The sequence below is a fragment of the Tursiops truncatus genome, chromosome 8, assembly GCF_011762595.2.
Source record: "Tursiops truncatus isolate mTurTru1 chromosome 8, mTurTru1.mat.Y, whole genome shotgun sequence".
Lineage (NCBI taxonomy): Eukaryota > Metazoa > Chordata > Mammalia > Artiodactyla > Delphinidae > Tursiops > Tursiops truncatus.
In genome coordinates, this window is record NC_047041.1 from 20,122,285 (window position 1) to 20,132,953 (window position 10,669).

Sequence of the window (10,669 nt, forward strand, 5' to 3'; positions counted from 1 at the left end):
CAGGACAGGTAGGTGATGATTACTCAACTCTGAATTTCACTTTGCCAGTATTAACCCCTCCTCACAGCTTGCTTCAAATGTCAGATGCTGAGGTGAATGAGAGGCAAAATAAAACCACGATCAGTACATTCCCCTTCATGAGCAAAACTGGAATTCGCAAAGGGTCGTGGTGACAGATACAAGGAGATTCATTCCTGGTGATATCTTGGGCCAAATTCCAGAAGCCCGTTCATCTTAGGGAGGAGTGGGCAGGAGATTTGCATGTATGACCTCACCCAGAAGTTCCAGCCCCAGAGCATATAAACAAGTGAGTTGTAGCTCTTACCCAGTTTCAGGCCCAGTAGTTTCCAAACAGATCAAGACCATGGCAATCCTCGGGTCCCTGCTGCTGCCACTGGGGCTCTTTCTGTGCCTTGGACTGCTGTGTTCTCCTGCCAGCTGCATAAGTCACAATGGCAACTGCATGCTCTTCAATAAGGTCATTGTCGCCACTTGCTCAGGAATCCATGCCAACCCAAACGTCTATAAAAGCAATACAGTCTACACAGGTAAGTAGAAGCCATTCCCTCTGCTGTCCTCTGTTTTCTGAGGGTAGATAAAACCGGAATTGCAGAACATACCCCTCCATCCCTGCTCTCAATGACACAAACAAAACATGTGTTTTTGACCCATCTGGGACACAGAGGCAGAAAGAGGGAGAATGAGAACATGTGAGAGGATGGGTTGGGTGGGACTATTTCCTATTTCTGCATGTCCCCTGTGTGAACCTGAGCCATGGGAGTCATTACATCCCAACACTCAGGTTAACCGAGTCCCAGCAAGAGCACAACTGCGGCAAGTTCTCTCACTTAAATAATTTGAGCTTTTTTTTTTTTTTTTTTTACTTAAAACAGTCTGTATTGGGGGGGCATTTTTATTATTTTAAGGGATTAAAAATTGCACCACAGTTTGTAGTCTTTTCCCATCCACTTGATGAAACAATGCCACCATGGATGATTGTATACGGCACAACTCCAGGAGACGCTGTTCACTTTTAGTCTGTGGGTGGAAAATCTAGTGAGCTAGACAGGGAAAGTATTACTATCCCACCTGATAAATGAGGAGCCTGAAGCTGAGAGAAGTTAAATGACTTGCTCAGGGTCTCACAACTAATAAGTGGCAGAACTGCCTCTTGAATCTTGGTCTTTTCATTCCTAATCCAGTGCTTTTCTTTGAGGTGCCTAGAAATATTTTACAGACATCCCTTTTGGGATCAGTCAAACCTACAAGTCAAGGCAAGTGCTCTCGAATAACTTTCATAATAACAACAAATTTAATATGGCTGTTTACATGTACTAATGTATTTAGTCCTCACAATGACCTACTAGGTAGATACTGTTGTCATTTCCTGTGTGTCAATGAGAAAACAGAGGTAGAGATGCTAGTGACTCGCTCAGGTCACAGAGCTGCTTAAATGATGGACCTGGGACATGAACCCAAGCATTCTAGCTTCAGAGACCCTGCTCTTAACCACTAGACTATACGCCTCTCGGTTAAGGTAATGAGAGCTAAGACGTCATACTGTGTGCTGAGTACTGTTCTAAGGGTAAATGCTATTATCTTCCCCATTTTGCAGATGAGAACTGAAGCACAGGAAAGTTAAAGTTTTACCCAAGGTCACTAGTAGGTTGCACAGCTAACATTTGAACCTAAATAATAGCCAAGATTTGTCCTGCTTTGTCTAGCCAAGCCGTCCAGCTTCAGAGCCTGACTCATCTACCATGTTATCCTGCCTCTCTTAGAACTCTAACCAAATTTTGCAGAGAACACCAGGGTGATATCTATACCCATGCTCTACAGATTCCAGGCTTCAGCAGGAGAATGACTATGGCCTGCCTTCACACACTCATCCTGGCTAGTCCTTTTTTCTATTTTTTCTTGGGGACTGTCACTAAGTGCCTCACCTGTGGTGGGTCTCCCTATGTCCCACTCCCTCAGGCAGCAGATCTTGTCCTAAACAGGGCAGGGAGGGTAATCTTGTGCTTCAAGATGAGGACCAGGAGGGCATGTGTGTGACCTTGTATACAGAGCAGGACCTGGATGGTCAGGTCTCATACCTCTGACTTAAGGTAACACATCACGAGGTGAAGAATTTTGCTGTTGAAATGGAAAAAAAAGAAACCTATCTTGTGAAGATGCAAGGGGTGTGGGGTTGGAGGTGGGGGTGGCAGAGGAGCCATGTGAAAGTAGGAAGACAGAAGAAAGAAGAATCAAAAGATGATCCATAAGACCCCTTGAAAGGGAACGTGCTGGATGAGAGGGACAACACAGCATTTACAGAGGCACCGGGTAGAGCAGAGAGAAAGGAGAAGAGGAACTAAGGCTCACTGAATGCCTACTACGTGTCATGTGCTTCTTATGAGGATCATAAGAGCCATGCACTGGGTCCTGCAAGCAACAGAAGCAGAAATATAAAACCAGAAACGTTTAGAGGCTCTAGAAGAGCACTTTGAAGGTTTTGGACAGGTGTGTGTCCTGATGGAAGTGTTGAGTGTGGAAGTCTGATCAGTCTGAAGCCTGAGGGAGGGGACTGTGGAGGCCAGGAATCTGGATAATACAGATAACTAGGAGGGATGAAAGGCAGATTTAAGCCAGAGAGTGGGGTGGAAAACAGAAGAACGGACAAAGGCAAGCCCAGGGGAGAGCTGACAGGCTTGATGACTGGATGACACCGTCACTCATCACCATCCACCTCAGCACCATGCACACACATCTAGGACAAATGTCAGGTTCTCGCTGAGCAACTCAGGACGGGGGGATCTGGCTCAGCAACATTGACTGGCAAAAACAAACAGAACAGAGAAATGTTTCGTGCTAAGAATAACAATGGCAACTTATCCAACACCCACCAGTATTAAAGTCTTTACATTCTTCTCTTCAGTCTCCCAGGAACCTTTCAAGATAAGGTACCATGATCTCCATACAATGAGAGATAATGTCATTATCCTCAGACCTAGAACCAACCCTAGTGCAAAGCGGGCATTCAATAAATATTTGTGGAGTGAATGATGAACAGGAAAGAAACCAAGGATCGGAGGGGAAGTGACTTGGTCTTAAATGTTAGGGCTAGGATTCAGATCCAGGACTGTCTAATCCTATTGTGCTGCAAGATCAATTTTCTTTATTTTGTAAAGGAGAAGCCTTTAAAATAAGTTGGGGTGGCTGAGAGGACCCTAGCATTGAGAAATTTGTTCAGAAGCGATCTTCTAAGGGAGGAAACGGACAAACTGAAATAGTCTCTTGAAATTCCCTCCCTATTACACATCAGAAGGCTGAAAATAACAGGTGGAATTAACAAGTGTCAGTGGGGTCCCTGTGGGCACACGCTGGGCTAGGTCAACAGGTGAGACTCACCTGAGTGGAGGGGGTCACGGAACCCTAAGTGCTTACTTAGAGGTACTTGGATTGGGGCTTTGGCAGGTACTTGGACTAGGTACCTGGATTAGGGCCTCTGGGTCTCAGAGGCCCCCCCTTCCCTCACTCTCAACAACAAAGACCAAGAACATCAGCATTTCTGGAACCAGGAAATAGGCTTTGCTTTGACTTGGCAGTAACAGTTCCTTACTTCTGGAAGCATTTCCCAGGAGGTCCGCTTGACCCTTTCACATGCATCCACCCCTTCTCTCCCCACACTGCATTCCTCCTGAGAGAAGGGCAGAACTCTCATCTGGCAGAAAGGAACAGGGCTCAAGAGGTTAAAAGTCAGCCAGGACCTCATCCCTGATACGTAGCAAAACCAGGGCCAGAGTACAGGTCTTCTTTTGTTCACCTTTTCCTGTAGAAAACTTAGAAAACACAAAGAAGAACTAGGAAGAAAATAAAAACCATCTATAACCCCACAACCAAGAAATCCTCATAGTTAATATCTTCATGTATTTCCTTCCAGACTTTTTTCAACTTATTTCACAAAAATGGGACCACACTATATTTACATACTACTTGTAACTTTCTTTTTTCACACTTAATTTTGATTTCATGACCCCCATCTCTTGTCTTACTGCACAGACGGCTGATTGTTTCCTTCTCATTTCCTCCTAGTGTCAGTTCCTGTGAATAAAAATATTACCTCTGTGATCCTGCGAGCAATAGACCAGGACAACTCACTCATTGGCTCCTGGCAAAAAGCTGACAAGTATTGCAGCAGCAGCGTCTTGTACCACATGAAGAGCCGATACAGCAAGCTCTTCGAGGCAAAATGGGTATCTCCTAGTTTCATGAACATAACTACAGTCGAGCTACAGTAAGAACCTATCCATATATGATTTGCTTTGGGCTTTTACAATTTCATATTATGTTTGTACAGTTTTATACTGACTTTAGAGGACTCAAAATGCAATCCAGATATGATGTGGATAATTCAGTAGCTGTACTCCTTTTCTGCCTCACCATTCTTTGTCCTACCTTTATCTGTAGAAGTTTATACATCACACACACACACACACACACCAGGTATGCTCAACATAAACAGAAAGAATTGGTGTTAAAGAAAACCAGAGCTGGATAGCAGTTAAAGCAAAACTAATGAATGAATGAACAAAAACAGATTGTATTCAGGACTATCACAATAAGAGAAAAGAGACCTCCATATGGAACAAGTCTCAACTCTGAATACAACATGGGCAAGTGGGAATTTACAGCCCAGGAACAGGGTGAGGGCTCAGTGGATGGAAAATCACTAAGAGGAAACATCAAGACCTGTAAGGGGGCTCTGGCTAAACTGACCTAACAGGATTCTTGCTTAAGGGAGGCCAAGGCTGATCCGATATCACCTGGGGGATAGTAGAGGATGAGGAATTCAATCAGATAATAAAGGTGATCAGATATCAAGGGTGGAAGGTTCTTGCTAAACCGACTTATGAGGATTCTGGCTAAAACTGGATTTTATAAGGAAGTACACAGATGGGCCTAGGAGAAGGTTCCAGAGCCTGACTAAAGTTTGGTCAAGCAAAGAATCCTTGTCACTGGCACCCAGTTTGCTTCAAATTCTCTATATTCCCTCCTACTCCCACCCAATTCATTCCTATTAGTCTGCAGCAGACAGTACTCCAGAGCCAGGCAGGGTTGGGGGCAGCAGCAGCAAACAGTTAAAAATAAAGACACTCCTCTTGAAACCATCTGGCCACCTGAGCGTTCCCCTCTCTGCCAACCCCCAGGGCAGTCCTCCAGGAGGCCTTGCTAAACTGGGGGTGCAGAGAAGCTGCCAGTAGCCAAGAGCCTGGAGGAGGGGTACTCAGTCCCCATTGTTACCAAACTGAACTTGGGTCCACTCGCCTGCCAAACAGCAGAGACAATTTACTGACTCCGGGTTGTGGTGAAGGAAAGTGCAGCGTTTATTGCAGGCACCAAGCAAGGAGAACAGGTGGCTCATGCTCAGAAGACCCGGCCTCCCCAATGGCTTTCAGGGAAGGTCTTTTAAAGGCCACATTTGGGGTGAAGTTTTCAGGGGGCATGACTTTCTTCTGATTGGTTGTTGGTGGTGAGGTAACAGGGTGATGCTTCAGGAGTCTGAATCATCAACCTTCTGATTCCAATCAGTCTGGGGTCTACGTGCTTGTGGTCACCATGTAGTCACCATCCTCCACTTGGGCAGGGGTCTTAGTTTCTGCAGAACAACTCAAAGATATGTGTCAGATTGTTATATGTATCCCTTGAGGAGAACTAGGACTCTGTTTTATCACTGAAGTATTATTTCTTGACTGCTTTCCTTTGTTTCTGCATTCCCTCACTTCCCTAATTAGTAACTGCTTAAGTCTGCTCTTTGGAACTCGCGGAGGGTCTAGGAGACTAAAGCCTTTTTCTACAAACAAGAAATGGGGGGACACGGAGTGGCTTTTGTACTAGGGCGGCCCCCCAGGGTCCTGCTTGGTTTCAGTCCCCCCGTTTCTTTGATACTCTTCAATCCTAAGGGGAATGGGGGTGGGGAGTGGGACAAGAAAGAGAATAAAGTTTTTGAGAGTGGTTAATCGTAAACTCAGCAGGGGATCTCAGTTTTAGGGAGACTCGGTTTCACCATGACACAGAGAATCATTTTTTAAAACATAGATTCATTTTGGAAATGGCTTGCTGGCAGAAAGTGTGATGATTGTACAGTAAAACCGGCTTCCTCCTGTTGCACAAAATGGACACACTCAGATTCTGAGGTGAGGCCACCTGGGGACTCTAACAAAAAACTTCCCTCCCAGCTAGGGATTTATTTTCAAGTTCACTTTAAGAACCAAATGTTGAGAGGTCCTTACACTTTCAGACTGCCATTTTGTACTGAAAGGGCAGGTCTGACCATCAGGCCATGTCCACTATGAACTGCCACTAAGTCTCTGTAGACAGCGGTGATGGTGATGCTGCCAAGTCACTCCAGCCTCTCCAGCCATGCCCAGGCTTGGTCGGACCTAGCTGGCTCTGGAGGAGGTGCTATTATGCCCACAGAGCGACCTGCAAGACTAAAATCCAAAGGGAGGTGCTACAACCCAGCCTCACGATGACAGCAGCTCCTTAGAAGCCGGCCAGGGCTAATGAGGCAATGGTTTTCCTTTCATCTCACCTCCTTAAGGCCTCCACACTCCATGCAACAACAGATAAAACACCAAATGGTGGTGACAATCTTCAATGGAAACAGCACATTCTCACCAACAGTGCGGTCTCCAGACCCCTCTTCACTCGCACCTGCTGTGAGGCACTGGCCTCTCTGCTTGTTTACGATGTACACACGCAGCCTTGATCAGCGAGGCTGACAAGGGGAGGGGAGCAGCACATATGATGGGGGAAGCCCACTACGCTGAGTAGCGCACAAAACGCAACATGAAGAGGTTCCTGCCCACCGAACTTTACAGTGTGGGTTGGGAGGCAGGGCCTATACAGAAATAATTATTGAGGTTACACAGCACTTCCTCAGAAAGCACTCCCTGAACCCCCAGATCAAGTTCCGCTCCCTGTTTACTCACTCTCATCACTGCCACTGCTTCGTTGCAATCACTTACTTGTCAGTTGACTATTCGGTTAAAGTCTCCAGGGTAAGAACCACGCCTGCTGTGTTCACCACTGTTCCCTCAGCAGTAAGCACAGTGACTGGCATGCACTTCACTCTCATTAATTGTTCAATGTATGAACAAGAGACTGATATAATAATGGACCCAATGATATCAGAACAACAGACCAAGCTGTACAGGTCATTTAATGAACATTAAGCACCTATGACGCTACGTGTCAGGCGTTGTTGACAAAAGAACTTGCCCTCGAAGAGCTGGCCCTCCAGTCGGGGGAGAGGCTCACAGCAAGGCAGTGTAGTAGAGGGGCATGCATGTCTCTCTGATGGAGCTCTGTCTGGGTCCATGACAACCAGGAGAAACAATTTCATAGAGGCTACTGTCGAGTCTGTGGGCAGATGTGCCCGGGACTGGTATTACAAGCAGAAAGACTAGCCTGAACAAAGACCAGCCGTGTATACCAGCCTGTGGGGAATCCAGGGTGCTGGTGTTGGTGGGGGAGAGGGATGGACATGATCTTGTCTGGAGCAAAACTGTGGAAGATCTTGGTCAAGACAGTATACAGCAGACCAGTACTGAATGATCTGCTACTTGTGCTGTAAAGAATTTAAGCACAAAAGAAACTAAGAAGTTGGGATCCCCTGGGAAGGCAGTGATGTGAGCTGAGCTTGTGAATTCCCCACCATTATCTCTCATCAATTTTCCCTCCACAGAGTCTTCACAGTCGATTTGCACAACGTGGCTAGAGTTTCTTTTAAGATACTGAGAAGAAATGGTAAGTTCCTCTGCAGTCTATTTACATATCTGGCAGTGAAATCCATTGGCCCGGAAAATTATCTTGTGGGTGCCCTAGAAAAACGTCTTCTAATCATGCGTTACCCAGGTACCAGTTGAGTCTCCCAGCACCCTGAGGTCTACATAAGATTAGCTCAACCCCTTATCCTGTGCCCTGTGGAAAACAAAAGCCAATTCCAAGGGGCCTTCGATTCTCATGGTCACTTGTGGCTCCAGACGCCGGCTTCCTTAAGAGCTGTTTCCATTCAACACCACAGAGACATGGATATGGAAGTTGGTTCCTTCCTCAATTTTCACAAGAATACCACCTCACACAGAGCCTTCATTGGTATAGCAGACTTTACCGAAGGGTTTAAGGGATGAGAAGGGAGATTTGCACAAAGCAGGGTTGATAGCATAGAAAACCAATAATTTCATTAGTTCTCAGAGTGGCCTCTGGCCTCCAGCACAACCACCAGGAATTTCCACTGGCCTTTCCCAGGCTGTAGTCCTCAACGTCAAACCATTCTGAGGCTCCCTGCCCTTCTCCCTTCTCTGCACCCTTCCTTCTCTCTTATCTCTCTCTCGCAAGCAAAAACAAATTCAAGAAACTGAGGTTCAGAAAAGATAGGTAATTTGCCCAAGGCCACACAGAAAGTAAATGGCAAAACTTTTGAGGACTCAAATTCCACATCTTATACTTTTCTCGACTTTTCTTAAACTTACTTTAAAACTAGAAAGACAATCTTTTTTCTTAAATGAAGTTTTTAAATACAAGCTTCAACCAAGAACAAGTAATATTAGTCTTTCTCAGTGTCCAGATAACAGGTCTTCCTCGTGAGCCCCCAAACACTGAAATGCATCTAGTACGCTGCCCATTTTCGGGTCAGTCAAGCATTGCAAATGTGATCAAAGGCATATCTATCTTCAACAACCAATATTAAAGTGATTATGCCTAATGAAACTATTATATGAAAGCCTTAACTGTTTCCTTGGTGGTTTCCCCTCTGTGAAAAGTTTGGGATGTTATTTTCTTTCTCCAGGACATTTTTGAAATGAACACTCGTATACATGCTAGGAAAGGAAAAAAAAAAAAAAAGTTTGTCTCTAGTCAGGACTCCTTAGCTCCATGCTAATAAAATCCAGATTTTAAAAAAGGAGAAGAAAGCGGTTCTGTTCAGACTTTGGGCTCAGTGGTGTCCTAGAGAAACATTTGGCCTGAGGAAATGCTAAATGAGATAAGACAATGCCACAGAGCTGGAAGGCACCCTGCAAGTGGGCAGAATGTACAGGTCTGCGCAAACTGCTTTGCATTTCCCTTCTTCGTCCTTATAGTCCCCTCTGTGGTTCACTCAGATCCTTGGAAGTATCATTGCCAAGCTCCAGTTTTTCAGGATCAGACAACCGCCCAGGGGTGTAGGCCTGGCTTTCTCTGCTTCTCTGCAAAGCAACCTCAGAGAACCAACGTGTGGTCAGATCAATGCCTGTGAAAATGACCAATGCCTCAGACACCACAAAAAGGGATTCAAGCATTTGGACAGGGCCTCCTTCCACTTCCTTTAAAGCCGAGTCAGCCATCCTCAAGTCTGGATGGTGTCTAGTTCTTATAACCTTTACATGGAAACTTTGAAATTAGCAAAAATAATAAAATAAAATTGTACCACTCTGGATCATATTTGCACTGATTGAGCAAATATAATATTAAGGACATGAGGACATTTGAAGGCAGACTACCTTCCCAACAGCAAATTCAATAGTTATGTAAGTTCAGTATAAATTCCTTCTTCCATAGGTCTTAAGGTCAGAGTGTTTCTTATTTTTTGTTAACATTCTGTACCCCTAATTTCCCCTCCTCTAAATACACTTGGCCCTTGTGAAGTGTTCACTGAATTCTGCCCATGAACTCTGGCTCCAGCATTCCATCACATTAGCCTCGTTTCTCTAGTGCCCACTCGCCACCCAAAAGAGATCCTGATGCCATTTTTTTTTCCAGGGACAACCTCAGACTTGACCACCAAGATCTCCACAATCAAGCCAACCACAGCCACAACCCCAATCCCAACCCACAAGCTAACCACAACCCCGACCCACAAACTAACCACAAGCCCGATCCACAAACTAAACACAAGCCCGACCCACGAACTAAACACAACCCCGACCCACAAACTAACCACAACCCCGACCCACAAACTAGCCACAACCCCGACCCACAAACTAACCACAACCCCGACCCACAAACTAGCCACAACCCCGACCCACAAACTAACCACAACCCCGACCCACAAACTAGCCACAACCCCGACCCACAAACTAACCACAACCCTGACCCACAAACTAGCCACAACCCCGACCCACAAACTAACCACAACCCTGACCCACAAACTAACCACAACCCCGGCCCAGGAACTAACCACAATCCACAAAATAACCACAACCCATAAATTAACCACAACCCAAACCACAGCCAAAAGCTTGGCCAACAGAGCCTTCCTCAGCCCCATGAGAGATGCCATTCAGATCCTGCTCGTCTTTCTCACCAGCAAACTCCTCTTCTAGAAGGAAGCTGGGGGAACAATTGCTTCTGCCTCCACTGCATCCTTCTATGTTCAGTCCCAAGACAGGGCTCTGACCTGTGTGAATGAAGACTCTGTGTTCTCAGGGTACAACTCTACTGCCACTGCTTCAGACCCAAACGGAGACCTGAGGGTCACTTAGTGGAGGGTAGCCAGTCTGCTCACTGCTGTTCAACTGGATCTCTCAGGACACAAATTAGGCTTTTTGTAACCTGGTCTGGGTGTAACTTGGAATTCTGGCTCTTAATTTAACATGTTGACAGCCAATTCCGCAGTCAGTCTAAACTTTTGTTTAGATGCAAC

At 45.7% G+C, this 10,669-nt stretch overlaps 1 protein-coding gene across 1 annotated transcript; it reads left to right on the top strand.

Annotated features, from left to right (window-relative positions):
- The first annotated feature begins 364 nt into the window (after window positions 1-364).
- Window positions 365-10,349, top strand: PLET1 (placenta expressed transcript 1). Its single transcript, XM_019942010.2, has 4 exons — window positions 365-548; window positions 4,078-4,279; window positions 7,733-7,794; window positions 9,787-10,349. The coding sequence occupies exons 1-4, from the start codon at window positions 365-367 to the stop codon at window positions 10,347-10,349; spliced, it is 1,011 nt and encodes a 336-aa protein (XP_019797569.2).
- The last annotated feature ends 320 nt before the right edge of the window (window positions 10,350-10,669 follow it).

What these genes read in the sequence shown, in the direction of transcription:
- PLET1 (XM_019942010.2), top strand. Translation starts at nt 365, where the DNA reads ATGGCAATCCTCGGGTCCCTGCTGCTGCCACTGGGGCTCTTTCTGTGC. An exon ending in AAGCAATACAGTCTACACAG is followed by an intron (nt 549 to 4,077) that starts GTAAGTAGAAGC and finishes ATTTCCTCCTAG; the next exon opens with TGTCAGTTCCTGTGAATAAA. An exon ending in ATAACTACAGTCGAGCTACA is followed by an intron (nt 4,280 to 7,732) that starts GTAAGAACCTAT and finishes TTCCCTCCACAG; the next exon opens with AGTCTTCACAGTCGATTTGC.